The 16,914-nt window shown below is 47.7% G+C and overlaps 1 protein-coding gene across 1 annotated transcript in view; it reads left to right on the top strand.

The window, feature by feature from the left end:
* The window catches only part of LTBR (lymphotoxin beta receptor), a 42,645-nt gene extending 27,522 nt beyond the window's left edge, over positions 1-15,123 (top strand). The window contains exons 3-8 of the mRNA XM_083149691.1: positions 1,787-1,906; positions 5,820-6,011; positions 8,601-8,696; positions 10,824-10,843; positions 11,854-11,890; positions 13,639-15,123. Coding sequence (XP_083005817.1) covers positions 1,787-1,906; positions 5,820-6,011; positions 8,601-8,696; positions 10,824-10,843; positions 11,854-11,890; positions 13,639-13,823 — 650 coding nt within the window. The 3' untranslated portion in view covers positions 13,824-15,123. The remainder of the gene's footprint in view (positions 1-1,786; positions 1,907-5,819; positions 6,012-8,600; positions 8,697-10,823; positions 10,844-11,853; positions 11,891-13,638) is intronic.
* The last annotated feature ends 1,791 nt before the right edge of the window (positions 15,124-16,914 follow it).

Below are 16,914 nucleotides of genomic sequence, written 5' to 3'. Positions count from 1 at the left end.
GGCTAATGTCGGATCTACAGTATATATCATGTGAGCGCCACCCACGTTGTATGACCAATCACACTACTTCCTCATTCCCTGCCACAGTTCCTAATACTCAGCGACAGGGACAGGTCTATTCCAGAAGTAAAAGTGACTGAGGGGGAGATGTAGCAAGACTTGGAGACCGATACAGGGGATATGGTGCCCAAAGCTTGTATCTATCATTTCAAGGCCTGTGCTAGATAAATGACAGAAGCGGATTGGTTGCTTTGAGCCACTGTATTGGCTCCAATGCTTGATACATTCCCACCCAAGAGTCATAAACCTATTACAGGGTTTACCGTGACGTCTTAGACAATGAAGCAGCGGCAGAGTTCTCACGTTCTAGTCTGAAAGGGGAACCTCCACTTTATGGTATGGCTGCAATTCTAGGAACTGCAGAATGTTCCTGAGAAGAGGGGTGTGCCTGGCCGGAGGGGACAAATAATTTACAAGCCCATTAAAATGACACACGAAATCCAGATTATAGGGGAGGGGATGATGACACGCGTGCAAGCTCACCAGTACTGACACATGTAAGCTCACCAGTCCCCACACAGCTCCCAGCCAGTCTGGGGCCGAGGACACCAGTAGCCACCAGCAGCCGGCCGGAGGGGTCAGGGCATTTCCTGTGCAGGCTGTGGGAGGGGCGAGTGTGGGACCCCACCCCTCCGCCGTTGCGCTGTGTATATATATAAGGCAGCTGAGCCTGTTAAGGCGCCTATTGATTTATAGCGATTGACCTTTAACACCAGCTTAACTCTATATTACCCCTAGAAATAAAACACACGGACACATCTCATCACTAAAAATAATGACACGGACAACAACTGCATAAGTTTAAAGGTCATTGATATTTATTAACTGGTATGACCCTATTGTATGGGGGGACGGCTAGGAAAGCGCTTGGAGACCAGCTCCGGTCAATGGGTGTTAATAATGGTGGTGACTAGAACGGTATATGGTCGGAGCAGTATATGGAGGAGGGTGTCCTGTAAATAAGTGCAGTTACTAGTGTAACGTGTGGCATGGGGGTACAATGACACCATTCTCTTAGAGTCACGTTATCTGGGACTCACCCCCCCCCTCCCCTCCCCTCTCTGAAATGTGCTACAGGGCAGAGATTAATGGCCCGATTCAGACCTGCTCACTGGGCTGTGAGAGTTCGGAGCCCAGCGAGCAGGTAAACGGCGCCCTTCAGGAGTGAAATCCCGCCCATGTGCACGGCTAGAAATGCTGTCACAGCCCTCAGTCTTAGCCTCCCTGTACTGTCCTGTGATGTAGTGTACTCACCTGGGTCCGGCTTCACAGCACTGGTGTGGAGGAATAGAAGATTGGGAATGAGTACTGTACTCGCAAAAAAAAATGCTGTTATCGAGCTGGGAAGGGGCTTGGCCACAATTAGTACCTAGAATTAAAATGAAACCACACAGTAGCGGAACCTTATTCACATTCCACCAGTACACAGTTATACCCTTATAGGGTGTGGTATAGCGACAGTCGGGATCCTGACAATCATTAGCCCGACATCGCAAAGCTGACTGGCCGGACTCAGACTGTGGGGGGAAGCAAGGGAGAATAGCCGGTGGCCATCAGGATCCCGAGTGTCGGGGTTTTAACACTGATATGTCGCACTGACGGGTTGGGTCCATGTGCAAAATTATTATATACTCATATTGTATGTATAGAAATATTCATATTGCATAAGATATCACATAGCAGGCGAATGTATCTTCGTAATAAATACACTGATTTATTATAACAGGTTCCTTCGTAAAGCAGAAATGTACGGCGTCATCAGACACCCTGTGCCAGGGCTGTACTAATGGGACGTACGCAGCTAATTGGAACTATGCTACAAAATGCCGGCGCTGCAATCTCTGTGGTAAGATCTCATTCCCACCTATATCCTTATTTTCATAATCGTTACTCGTTTTTGTTTTACAATATGGCTGCGTCTTTGTTATGAAGGGTTTGCCCATACTGTACATTTTAGTTGTATTTGTTTTCAGGGGGAAATTTACTAAGAAGGCTGAATTTGGCCGATCCCATGTACGAATAGGTACGACCCGGATCGACAGTTATTGGCCCAAAACTATGAATGGAGAATACAGAAAATTTACAAAGATGCCGTATTCTCCAGATTCGTATTTTCCGATGGTAAAACGATTCCTATTTGGATGCCGAGTTTCCCATCAGACTGATCCGTGCGATGCTTCTCTGTGTAAAAATGAAAACCTCGTGGGGTCCCCCCTCCCCACTATAACCAGCCCCATTTCCGCAGCCACTGTGGTGCCTCTCTGTCACTGTGCGTGGGCGGAGTCAAAGGCGCTGATAGGCTGTTAAGAAATTGATTACACCTGCGCTGCTGAGCCTATGAGCTTTTTGCTGAACAAAAGGACAACCGGAGACACTCAATAGTAATGTAACAAATTTTATATAAAAAGAATATAAATAAAGATATATAAATTCATACAGATATATTTAAAAACAGATACAATAAAGCATGCTCAATAGAGAAATGTATAGCAGAAAACACTCTCCACTTGGATCATAAAATAAATGCCTGATAGCAGAATTATAGCCAGTCTTGTTAATTTAGCAGAGTTCAGCTGTTAAATAGCAAGGGGAGAAGGGGGGAAGGTTGCGGGGGACACAAGCCAGTAACGATGGAAGCAGGCAGATAGAATATGCACAGATGACAATAGCGCAGTACCCTTTTTAGCGCGTGTAACGCAGATGGATGGTATTCGGGGAACGCACTAATGTCCAGGACCATATGCTCACCCTCCTTAGAATGGATAGCTGGAGGGGCCGGGGAGCACGATGTTGTAGGTTGCTCGACCCGGTGTCCGTGATGTTACTGTGTCTGCAGCTCTGACGGGGAACCCGATGGTGGCAGGGGCTCTACCCGGAGCGATGGCTTGGTGACGTCCGCCGGAGGGGAGAGACGGAGGCTCCAATCTGCTGCCGGCTGAGATGGAGAGCCGTGGGCAGTAGTGGTTGATGGGAAATGTAGTCGGCTGGCTTGTAGTTTGAGCTCAAGTGAGCAGCGTGAGTCGGCTCCAAGATAGCGTGTGGCTGTGATCACAAACAGTGGGAGGTTTCTGCATCAGCTGGTGCAGCTTCCCGCTCAGTACAACCTCTACCGGAGAGCTTCCGGTAGAGGTTGTACTGAGCGGGAAGCTGCACCAGCTGATGCAGAAACCTCCCACTGTTTGTGATCACAGCCACACGCTATCTTGGAGCCGACTCACGCTGCTCACTTGAGCTCAAACTACAAGCCAGCCGACTACATTTCCCATCAACCACTACTGCCCACGGCTCTCCATCTCAGCCGGCAGCAGATTGGAGCCTCCGTCTCTCCCCTCCGGCGGACGTCACCAAGCCATCGCTCCGGGTAGAGCCCCTGCCACCATCGGGTTCCCCGTCAGAGCTGCAGACACAGTAACATCACGGACACCGGGTCGAGCAACCTACAACATCGTGCTCCCCGGCCCCTCCAGCTATCCATTCTAAGGAGGGTGAGCATATGGTCCTGGACATTAGTGCGTTCCCCGAATACCATCCATCTGCGTTACACGCGCTAAAAAGGGTACTGCGCTATTGTCATCTGTGCATATTCTATCTGCCTGCTTCCATCGTTACTGGCTTGTGTCCCCCGCAACCTTCCCCCCTTCTCCCCTTGCTATTTAACAGCTGAACTCTGCTAAATTAACAAGACTGGCTATAATTCTGCTATCAGGCATTTATTTTATGATCCAAGTGGAGAGTGTTTTCTGCTATACATTTCTCTATTGAGCATGCTTTATTGTATCTGTTTTTAAATATATCTGTATGAATTTATATATCTTTATTTATATTCTTTTTATATAAAATTTGTTACATTACTATTGAGTGTCTCCGGTTGTCCTTTTGTTCAGCAAAAAGCTCATAGGCTCAGCAGCGCAGGTGTAATCAATTTCTTGTCCTATTAACCCTTAGTGAGATTTAGCACTCTCACTTACACCTTGCAGCAGCCATCCTTATATACGGTTTTGATTATATCATCTTTTTTGGTTAAGCCCTTTTGCTTATCTAAAACAGCGCCAGGATCTGTGAACTTGAGGGGCTCTTCTTGGGTCCTCTTACGCTCACAAAAATCCCATTTTTGCTGATAGGCTGTTAGCCTATGACTCCGCCCAGCGTTATACACACAGTCACAGACTGACAGTTCTGGCTATAAGAGATATCTGATTTGCATAAACTAAATTAAAAAAAATTGTTAATCACTTCGCTTGGTGTGAAAATGTATTTGGATTTATTTAAAAGATAAAAAACAATAGCAGTTTGGTCGTCTGTTGTCCCAAACAAAGAGAATCTTCAGGATATAGTATAGTATTTAGTACAAAAATAACAACCCAATAGAAAAATGTAAATAACATGTATCATATCATTATATTATTATAAAGCTGTATAGCTTGGCACAATATTGCAACAATATATCAGGGCCCTGAATATTTTAAAAAAATGTATCTCTATGACAGATCTAGGTTAATACTGATACATATTAATATATACTGTAATATTAATATTAATTAGAATCAACCACATCAGCTTCATATGCCGTTCCTATCCAATCACGTCCGCACTGTACAGGCAACACAGATCCACTGTCTTTCTTTTACACTTTTTCCATCCTCCTGGCCCCTGGCCAAACTGCCGGGTCACCGTATCATGCAGCACACCAGGAACCTTTGCTTTCTGGTGGAATCGATGCAATAAAGAATACAGTATCTATCCTTCTGTATCAATGCCTATTTCCCTATAGAGTGTAAGCTTGCGAGCAGGGCCCTCATACCTTTGACTGTCTATCAATATGCAGTTTGTTGTCTTATTGTCTTCTATTGTAAAGCACAATGGAATATGCTGCGCTATAAATAATTAATGATAAAGTCCACAGTATTTGGGTATTGAGACATGTCAGTTGAGACTGGCATCCCAGTATCAAAAAGCTGGCACCCAATAATTAAGCACTGTGGGTTACTTGATGGAAATATACTACCGGTAATATTTAGTCCCCTCTGTGAGGCCGTGGATATAGGATAGTTTGACTGCCTTGTTTTGTAAGTAGGAGATTTATAGACACAATGGTCCGGTGTGTTATATACTGAGGATAATCGGTCACAGTGTGATTTGAGCAACCAGTGGGACGTACTATCGGACCGGATGGCCACCCATAAAAAGGTACTGTACATCTGATTTGCCGATTATCCACGGTCCATAACACACCGGACCATTGTGCCTATAAATCTCCTACTTACAGAAGTCCCGACTTCATCAACTCAAATGTTGGGAGCCTAGGTATGCACTGATCATTACACACAGGTCACATTGATATAATTTAGGTATTAATGGGGTCTCCGGATTGTTGTCTCCGGATACATATACTGTACGTGATTGTGTAATCTGATCTCCGTCACTTCCTACCACACCGGTATCACTATGGTAGTTGCTAAATTGTAGTGGGCTAAAGGACCTTCCACACCAAGGGGGAGGAGTAAGGCGGGGGGGCTTGCTCCTTCACTATCCACGCCACGCGAGGGTCCTCTAGAGGGACACTACTTCGGAGCTTGCTCCTCCTCTCTCCGTCCCCTCTTCTCCCCTGTGACGTCAGGAGGTCCCTTGGCCTACTTCAATTCAGACCTAACCGTATCACTATGGACCCGGTGCAGTATAATGTTAGTAAATGAGCACTTATGTTTCCATCCTTATGTTCCTCTGTCCTAATCCCTCCAGCCTCTTCTCTTCTATTGCAGCCTTGTATAGAGTCTCAAATTTGGTAGAGGAGAAGCCATGTTCTGCCACTCACGCAACTGTCTGCAGCTGCCGAGTTGGGTATAACTGTACAATTCGCAATGGAGTTGGCGAGTGCATAGAGTGCACGCTTATTGCCACAACGCCACCTGAAACTCTACCAACACAGATACCGGACAGCTTCATCATGAACGGTTTGTTCTTTATATATTTGTTTTAATACTGCTTTTGTTTTAGAAGTTTTTTATTGCTGTTGTTTGATTTTCCTTTTTAGTTAGTGCAATCCTCTTTGTTATATCGCCATCTATTGGTCACTCCAGGTATAAAGAATATCAAAGCATTTACTCAAATTACAGTCATTGAATGTAGGAGTCAAAACCCCTTTTGATGTGATCACCACACCCTTATATACTGTAACGATAGGGAGCATCCATCCCACCCACCGGATTAGGACTGTGACTTTATTTGATCTATTTATTTTAATTGATTAGCACCAGCGGTGGTGGCAACATAACCCTTATGTTCTTTGTTTGATTACAGTGTGTCCCTACATACTAGATATTTATGTGATATTCAGCCATAACTTTACCAAATAGGCCTTTTAGTTTACATGATATAAAACCCAGACAAATGCTAATTATATAAATACACGCCAGAAAAAGGACAGGATGAAGTCAGAACTATATTGAGAGTGGGATGTACTAACCTAAAAATGCAGCAAAAGCCCTGTTTTCCTGGTTTTACTGCATTTTTCATAAATGTACTATGGGGGTCATTCAGACCTGATTGCAAAGCATATTTTTTAGCAAATGGACAAACCCATGGTGCACTGCAGGTGGGGCAGATGTAATATGTAACCAACAACAAATGTCTTTGGCGCTAGGGAATATCTTAGTGTGTACCGGGCCAATTCAACTTCTGCTGCCTCCGTGCTGGAGGGTTGCCAACCTCCACAATCCAATAGAACAAAAAACAGCTAGCAAGGGCCGCTGAAGTGAATAGAAAACTCAATGTACTTTAGTAAATTTATTGGTACACAAATACAATTAATTCTGTGCAAATGCGCACTAATATAAATCGTTTGCATCTGTTAACACAACCTATATGTGAACATTTACTACAAAATGAAAAATCATGAAAGATAATAAAATGAAAATAAAAAATGTGAATGAAAAATGATAAAAGAATAAAATAAAAAATAAACAGAGAAAAATAATAAAAAATAAATGAATATTGGAAAGGGGGAGGGGAAACAATGGACAGACAAATTAGCAGCACTGAATTAACAGACTATAATAGGCACAGTATCCTGTCCATATATGTAATAAAATTACCCGCGTCCGGGTATAGGAATAAGTCCTTAAGCTCGTGGGGCTTAGTTAAGGATATCCATAGATTAAAAGAATTCAAGTATTGCTAGAACATTGAGCATATCCGATAAGTGATCAGGCCAAGCTCCCGGTAACTTGCACAGCACAGTATAGCAGCAGTGTGTTTTATATTACCGGTACTTTTTGGGGCTGAACAAGCGCTGGTTGGGTGAAGCGTCCTCGCTTGGACCTGAAACACGGGGACCCAGTCAGCGGCGTAGCTTTGTTTGGGGCGCCCCCCTGCCGTTAATGAGGGGGCGCCCCAAACAAAGCTACGCCCGTCCGTCCGGCCGCCCCCCCCCCGCCTGCCCCCCGTGCCCCCTCCCCCCATTGCCCCATGCTTACCTGTCCGCGCGTCCCGGCTCCCATCCTGGCTTCCATAAATTCTATGCAGACGGACCACGATAAAATGGCCGCCCCCATACCGCAGACAGTTTCAGAGAACAGTCTGCTTTATGGGGCGGCCATTTTATCGTGGTCCGTCTCCATAGCGTTGATTGAAGCCAGGAGGGGAGCCGGGACGCGCGGACAGGTAAGCATGCGGGGGATGGGGGGTGGGGGTATTACTATAGCACCGCAGCCCCCCCCCCCCCGGCGCCCCCATATGCACAGCGCCCCCCCGCGACCGTGGGGGCTGCGGTGCTATAGTTACGCCACTGGACCCAGTGTGGACGATGCGGCTACAGTGTGAGTGGCGCCGCTGATGTGGGTGTCTCTCCGGCACGTCTGTGGAAGAATGGCCTTGCTGTGTCCCGGCGGCTCCTTGCGTTTGTGCACCGGGCTCTCGTGGTGTAGCAGCACTTCGTGGAACTCTGCCACTGCTCCGCCTGTGCTATGATGTTACCACACACGGGACCTGTTTGATGGTGTTGGTGGACCGAGCGGCCAAATTTCACAATCAGACTCCTATGGAAAACGCGTTTCTCCGCTCACAGGGTGGCTTTCTCAATTCCAGAGTCCGATGTAATACGTGCAGAGAGAGTTATGTTCCGTGCACACGATTTGATGTGGTCTATTTTTCTATTCGATTTTGCTTATATAAGAAAAATCGAATGGAAATCGAACGCATTCGATTTGATCCCGATGCATGGCCCAGCGGCATGGAAATTGAATAGAAAGAATAGTACAGTCCAAATAGAATGTGTTTGCCTTGCTGTTCGATTTGTTCTCGAATCGGGATCGAATAGTAAGGCAATCGGTGCATCCCTTTAGATTCGCTCTGTTGCCGACTTAGACAGCAGTTCACATTGCTGCTGCAGTTTCAGATTACACGCACTCACAGTGACGCGTACACGGTGCATGCGGACATTGTCATACATCGCAATCTCGTCTGTGTACATCACTGATATCATTGCCTGATCTGACCACCTCTGCTTTGTTACTGATCCGTTTATAACTGTTTTATCTGCACAGCTTATACCCTCGGGATCATCATTGTTCTAGTTCTTGTGGTTGTGGTTATTTTGGCCGTGGGCTTCTACTACAGAGCGTGCATAATGAGGACGATTGGTAAGTATATTATTACTGTATTCTTATTTATTATTACATCTCTATGCACTGATTTGTGCTGGTCTATGGGAGTGGGCTCTCACTGCCTCATTCACTGCTCATTCTGTGTCTTCGAATTGCCGCATCTATACTGTTTTTGAGTCAGCCCCCAGCTCCGTCCAGAAAAGGTTCTATCTGTCCAAGTGGCTACTCTGCGTCCGCCCGACAGTCAAGTGAAGGATTTTTTTTTGAACTGACAGTGACGGTCATCACGGTCGCGCCACGCAACTGCCAACTCCTCTGTGCTAAGAAGGGGCAACAGCAGGCGGCACACTTCGGCGGCAGCAGCATATCAGTTATGATTGGCAGTCAGTGTGCCCGGCGGGTGCCGGCGCCCACGCAGCCGCCTGCTCCCCCAAGCGGCAGCGGGGGCTGCCTTACACTAGTTACGTCACTGCACTGCCCATACACACACAGCCATCAGTTCCAGGCAGCCAGGGATGGATAACAATCGTCTGTAGATCCAGAGCAGGTTATTGTTCAGTCCGGATCCACACATTTGTGTGGGTTTAGACATCTAGAGAACCGAACCGCACGTCTGTACAGAACAGAATTAACTGTCTCTGAAAAAAGTTGGAGAAAAATAGCCTTACCTCCCCCCAAAACCGTGACCAGCCGAGGTCCCACTTACTTCCCCACTGGCCAAACGCCATCTCTATCGCTAGATATGGGCAAGTGTTCTGTCACTTTACGAGTGAATTAAAGGTTCCAGGTGCCCTAGGCCAGGGGTGCCAAACTCAAATTCATCGGGGGACGCATCAGCAGTTTGGTCACCCTCAAAGGGCCGGTCCCCCAAAAAGTACAAATGACAGAAAACTTGTACAAGATGTACTTTAAAGCAGTATGAAACAGGACATGCATATAACAATAATGCGATAACAAAAATGGTGGGCCATCAAACACAGAGCTATGCTGCAGAAATTAAATTCCACATCCAGTACTAATTATATTGAGGTGCAGGGTTCAGTGGTAGACAGGGACAGAAGGTACAGAGCTGCCTTAGGGATGTTAGAGGAGGTGACACCATTTTGGGAAAGACATTTTAATGTGGGCTAGCAAGATAGACACGCAGTGACTAGAGGAGAGCATGGCCTGGTGTGTAAATGTCACGCTCAGAGATCCCCACGTACAGTAACCAGCCCGAGCTATACACTACTAACCTATTTCAGTCAGCCGCCTCGCACACACGGTTACCGCTACTACCAGCAGTCCAGCACGGATCGCCAGCTGCGTGACGTCCCAGTCCCATCAACCAACCCCGCAGCTCCGGCGAGTGAGCGAGTGCGCGCGGGATTGGGGGTGGGTGAGAGGAGGTGGCCTAGGCAGGAGCTGGGACACACTGCCCCTGCGTGCTATCTCCTCGCGCGGGCCACATGACGAGGTCTGGCGGGCCGGATTTGGCCCGCGGGCCTTGTGTTTGACACCCGTGCCCTAGGCTTATACACATGTAGCTCCTCCTGTCTGATATGATACAGTCTGTGACATGTCAGGCAGGAGCTGATTGGCTGGCTGTTTATCACTCTCCATTGTATCACTTTTGAAGCTTAGTGCATCTGGCGCATTAGCTTTCGGGCGGGATGTATTAAGCTGAAAATGCGGTAAAAGCCCTGTTTTACAGCATTTTCATATGTTCTAAAACCCGGCTGCACAATTACCGCCGGGCAGGGTATCACCACCTTTGGGTGGCGATACCCTATAGAAGCCTATGGGCTTCTTTTTGCCACCCGCCGCCTCTACCCCAACCCTGCCACCCTCTCCCCCTTCCCCTGGCTTACCTTCTTGCTGCTGGTCCTCCTGGACCCGGAAGGAGAGCCCCTCCTCCCCCTAGCAAGGCAGCCGGACGTCCTTCCGGCTGCAGGGGGGAGGAGTAGGCGCCGGGGACAGCCACGCTGAGCTGTCCCGGTGTGAAGGGAGAAGGAGGAGGCTGGGAGGTGACGGAGACCCCCCTGATGTGCTTATATTGTTATACAGTGCACTGACATGATCACTGTATTACATTGTCATTACTAATAACGGGTTTATTACTGTATGTAGTGTTACACGTGTGTAGCACAGCCAATCACATCTCTGGTGTTCTCTGTTTTCCAGGTCGTACGTTGAAATTCCAGGTGAGCTTCTGTTACAAGTGATAAAATGCTAATGTGAATAATGTGCCATAACCACGAGCAAAGATATTATTACCTGGGTCACTGTCAGTTACATATACACAAGGCTGTGGCCCCTGTGTGGGATATACAGTATACAGAAGTTATTCTTCCTATAACATGTATGGCTTCCATGTGTGTTCGTTATCAGGAGAGGGCAGGCAGATCCGTGAGGCAGGGGGTCAGGGCTGCTGGTGTGATGGGAAAAGGGGCGGAGCTATGAGGGCAATGTGTTGTTTGGGGTGTGGTGAGCATGATCGCATCATCGTGGCCACGCCTCCCACTGTGCAATGCTGGAAATTACAGGTATTGTACAGTGGTGGGTAGGGCTACAATGAAGCGATTCATGTCATCTGGTTCCACAGACCCACGGGAGGGGGGGCACTGTGCGTGTGTCACGGGAGACTGGCAGGCAATGCGGAGGAATTGACTCTTTCCGGGGGTCAGAATGCGGAGCCTCCTGGCCATTTTGGGAGGAAAGGGATGGACATTGGATGGACATCATACGATGGTTGGGCTTCCGCTATCATATCTTTCGATGCGATGGTAACGGATTAAAAATAACCGTTTTGCACATGTGCAAAACCTCTGAACATGGTCACCTTTGGATGGAACTAAGGGAGTGGGACCCAGTGTAACCATCACAACACCATCGATAGTTTACCATTCGATGGTGGAAAACATTGGAATGTTATTTGAAAATTGGAAAACATTTGGAATATTAATTGGGAAAAACACTACCATTGGTTCAAAAACTAACATTGGTTCAAAAACATAGCACACTACAGAGGATGATTGCAAACATCTGATTGGTCACTAGGAACAATACAGGACAGTATTACTGACCCCTGGTTTCCTCACACAGGGCTTGTCAATGTATTGCAATGGGGGGGCTAAGAATCCCTATCACACAGAGATCTGCACATGGGTCAGGCTGGGTGCCATCTGCTAAACGTTTTCTTTTTCCTTTTCAGAAACATGTTGAATCAACAGCTGAATGTGAGACTGCAGGTGAGGCAACAGGGTGGGGGGATAATGTACGCAATGCAAGTCTTACCATCAGGGCCAGTTTTAGGGGCTGGAAATGATCAAGGGTGAAATAGTGAGAAGTGGAGGAGGTGTAACCAGTGATGTGTGGGTGTGGCCAGTGCTGCTGTGAGGGAGTGGCCAGTGCCATGTGGGCGTGGACACCTGCTGAACTATCATAAAAATCCAATGCGAAGCACAACCTGCATCCACATTTCACCTTCTTCCATCTGTAACATCGCCAGGTGCCATCACCGGAGAACACTGGCCCTGACAGATCCCTCTGCACACAGTGCTGACACATTCCTGTGCGTTGTGAGATCTTGTTGAGCGATCTACATTGCTCAGATCTCTCAGCAACATCTCCCCATGTGTAGGCTACTCTTTCCACATCCCTGACAGCTGTGTCTGTTCCACACCGATCTCCTCATAGCCTGCTTCCTGCAGTAAGGCCAAAGAAGAGCGTGGTGCGAGCCCAGTGGAGACTTCCGTGGCCCTTGAAAATCTAGCAAACAATCATGAACAGTTTTTACATTTTCCTGACTGCTTGACCCCCATTTCCAGTATGTTACGCACAGCTCCTGGCTGCCTGTGTCTGAGGTGACAAAAATGTGCTCACAGCTCCCTCTAGTGGTAGATCACTGCTAGTCCTTGACATCCAACGCTGATTTTACAGTATCGTCTGAGCCATTGTAAACCAGGAACAAACAAAAACATTTCCCCACACAGGGGATTCAAATCATAGTGAAACAAAAAAACAGGACAAACACACAGATATATGGAAAGACTTCACTAAGACCCCGAAGCATAGATCCACAAAACTGTTTTGTGGGACACTTATACGGTGCCCAGTGTGCAATGTCTTATGCTGATTCAGATTCCCGATGCACTCAGGGCTGGAGATCCCGGGAGATCATCCAGCACATACATTACATACATGATACATGTATGTATATATCGTGCTTACCGATCCACTCCTACACTTCAGTTTGCTACATCTCTCCCTTTATCCAATTTTAAGCCATGGTCCCTCTTGCTAGCAGAAGGGTATCTAGGGTTGGAGGTCAACCGCTGGTGGTCAGAAGACAACGGGGGAAATTTACTAAGATGTGTATTCTACTTCACATGTGATGTTGCTATGGGCAACCAATCAGATCCTGTCTATTATCTTCTAGACGGTACTAAATAAATAAGAAGTAGATTCTGATTGGTTACCCATAGCAACATCACATGTGAAGTAGAATACATATCTTAGTAAATTTCCCCTGATGTGTTATATTATCTATGGCTCAGCCTGATGGTGAAACACGTGTTTTGAACATGCGTTGGTGCACAAAACATAATGCATGGAGGACTTCTGGCTAATAGTGAAAGCCCCATACCAAAACATTGACCATCAACGCCCCCCCCATTGTTAGTCAACAATAAGGGTGGGTCTTCCATGAGTGGACTTTCTCATTCTCAGAGATAAAACATCTCATGCTGGGGTTAGGAGCAGAACGGAGACTCCTGATTGGATGTCAGCTGTCTTTAACGCCATCCCATATTACACATTAGGTTACACTTTTCATAGGAACCAATAAAACATTTTAACCAACAAATATGGACTTGTGGTGGTTACGCTCTTTTTAGGTAATTTTTGGCTTCTTATTAATGTTTTACTGATCTCTGCATAAATTCACAGCATTAATTATATTTATTTTTATCGCTGATCATATTTTTTTCATCTTCAGGGTCTAACGTCAATGGCTATGGTAAGGGAGGCGGCCCTGGATGTCAGGTGGATCCCCTTTTAGGCCAGAAGAGCCATTCCTGTACAATTGCCCTGCCCATGCAAGAGGAGGGACAAGACTTATGTTACCCCATCCAAGAGACTGACTCCTCCGACTTCGGGGAATGCACCCTGAACTGTACATGACGTGTGTTGGGTCTGATCTGCTCTTTGCCTGCTCACAGGCAGCGCACGCCATCTGTCCACACATGCAGGGCAGTGATACGCTGGGCATGCCACTGGACGGATGTTGGGAAGTTCTCAGGTTGGGGGGGGGGGGATAATAAACTGATTGTATGGGGTATTCTGGTAGAATCGGACTACAGAATGGGGGTAGTGGTTTGTAAAGCCAGGTCCTTGTGGACCAGTGCCATGGTCAGGGATGGCATACATCTATGTCCTGTAAAAGCAGGGAAATTGCACCCAGTGGAGTAAAACCAAAAGATCTCCCTCTCCCACATGTATCACGCCATGAGGATTTAACGCTGAGCCGCCATTGCTCCATACTGTCAGCATCCACAGAGGACTAAGTGTGAGAGGACAATGTTACTGTCGCTGCCTGTGTGCAGCAGGAGGTAACGTCACAGGAGCCGTTAGCAAATGAGCATCGATGTAGCAGTATTTTCACCCATGTCCAGTATCCTACACATCTTCTGACGCGTCACCAGCATATGTACCAAGGACTCCTCATCAGGGGGTATCAGCTGCAGAGAATTTGCCTCCTAATAGGCATACATGTAGAACAGCATGGGCCGCCAATGCATTAAGTCATCCTTACTGTACTAAGCCTATGCTAGACCATCCTCTGTATCCCCTCGTGTTATAAGGAGGTGCGAGGCCTACATACCCTGTACAGGCAAGTCTGCATTCCTACATATGCGCCCCATCACTGGAGCAGAATGAGTTTGCCCTTCCCTGACCACACTGCAGTTATCATACACCCACATTATGTCTACAACGGGTAATCTCACATATACCCTCAGGCCTGCAGGTTGATCATCCGTCTGCTCGTCCAATCGGAGGTCCAGACACTTGTAAAGTGTGTTATACACAGGTTAATGCATCGCCGTGGGTATGGCATTAATTGAGCAGCGATGTAATGGTTAGCATTACTGCCCTCCCAGCACTGAGGTCATGGGTTCCATTCCAACCATGGCCCTAACTGTGTGGAGTTTGTATATTCTTCCCATGCTTGCATGGGTTTTCTCTGGGTATCCCGCACTCCACAAATATACTGGTAGGTTAATTGGCTTCCAACCAAAGTTAACCCTAGAATGTCTGTGTGTGCGTGTACATGTGGTAGGGAATATAGATTGTAAGCTCCACTGGGGCAGGGACTGATGTGAATGTTCAAATATTATCTGTACAGCGCTACAGAATATGTGAGCGCTATATGGATAACTGCTAAAAAATAAATAATATATTGCACACTGGTGCAGTCTTCACCGATAGATTGCATTCATTTGCTGTCTGTATACTTTTGGAAATGCTATGTGTTCTCTATAGAGAAGTGTTCCGGCCTCTTTACCAGTGTGTTTATATCATCTGGTAGAGTTTATTATTTATGTAATTCATTAGGTCACGCAAGTTACCAACAATCACTGTTAAGCTATTTTCAGCATTGTGAAAAATGTAACTGACGCTTAAGAGACGACAGGGGGCGCCACAATATTAGGGTTCGTCTGACACCGTGGTGCTGTGGTGGCGTTGACAGGGCATTGCGAGGGTGCTGACTGTTTGCGAGGCAGGGTGTGATATCACCTGAAACATGATGGCTGCATGGTGGCTTGCCTGTGCCGCCAGGTGGCTACCCTTAATGTGTGCGCGCATCGCTGTATGGCATATTCAGTGCTATTGAGAGGGAGGGGGAGCGGGTACTTTTTTACCCGGGCACGCTGCAGAGAGTCGGGCAGCGGGAATAGAGAGGACAGACTGCCGCAACAGCACAGCCTCTCTCATGTTTCACACTCCGCGGGGGTGTTCTCTCCTTAGTGGGTGGGAAGGGCGGTGAGAGCAGGGGAATGCCCAGCATTTAATGGGCGGCGTTTACCTACTGGTCTTAATCGGTAGTATCCAGTATCCAGAATGATTTACCTCAGGCAATGGATGGTAGATTCCCCATAGCTATGCAATGAGGGAATTATTCTGGTTCATTCGCTTGGATGCGAATTCGCACCCTTGCGAGTCAACCAAACTCCGCCTTGCAAATGGTTGTCTGCCCCCACCCATTCGAAAGTGCAACTTGCTCACAGGGCATGCAAATGGATGTTACACAGTAACATCCATTCGCAGCCCACATCTTTCGATAGTCGATGACCATCAAAAGATGTGATGTGTGCACGCATATGTAAGGTTGCTCTGAGCAACCCAGGGGCGTAACTATAGCACCGCAGCCCCCGCGGGGGGGGGGGGGGGGGGGGGGGGGCGCTGTGCATGTGCGGGCACCGGAGGCTGCAGTGCTATAGTTACACCCCGCCATCCCCTGCAGTCTTTACCTGTCAGTGTCTTCAGTACGTGCTGGTCCCGGCTCCCTTCTTCTGCTATGAGTTCTCTGAAACTGTCTGCTGCATGGGGGCGGACATTTTGTGGTGGTCCTCATAGCAGAAGAAGGGAGCCGGGACCAGAGCGTACTGAGCGTAGGTAAGGATGGGGGGGATTGCATGGGCGGCGAGGCGGCGGTTGGTGCAGCCGGGCAGGCAAGGGTTGGTGCGACGGGGCAAACGGGCGGGGGTTGGTGCGGCGGGGTGCGTGTTACGCCACTGGAGCAACCTTACATATGTGTTTACATTCAGGGGAAAGTGGGCAGGGAGCTGATATTCTGTGATGTCAGCTGCCCGCCCCCCGTCTGTTCATCATGCCTGCATTAGCATTAGCCCCCCGCCTTTCCGTCATGCGCGCATTAGCATGAGAACGGCCAGTGTTCTCATGGGAACGCCCATGAAACCCTGGGCGTTCCCATACGCTAATGCAGCTACCCGGAGAATGAACGTGGATGATAGGATGCCCCCTAAATGTCTCTGGACATCATTACATCTGCCCCGGCCCCTCCCAATTCTTCGAGTCCTCTACATCAGATGCCGTTTTCTTGACACAAGTTTTAGCGCAACAAAAATAAAGAATGCTGGGGGTCATTCAGACCTGATCGCCGCTGTGCGTATTGCAGAGCCCTGTCATCAGATAGCCTCTGCCCCGCCAGAGGGAAAACCTGCCCTGTGCAATTCTGCAAATGTACTAGGAA

The sequence above is a fragment of the Crinia signifera genome, chromosome 6, assembly GCF_055691185.1.
Source record: "Crinia signifera chromosome 6, ASM5569118v1, whole genome shotgun sequence".
Taxonomy (NCBI): Eukaryota; Metazoa; Chordata; class Amphibia; order Anura; family Myobatrachidae; genus Crinia; species Crinia signifera.
The sequence above is the reverse complement of the archived record's forward strand: the minus strand, read 5'-3'. Positions and strand labels throughout refer to the sequence as shown.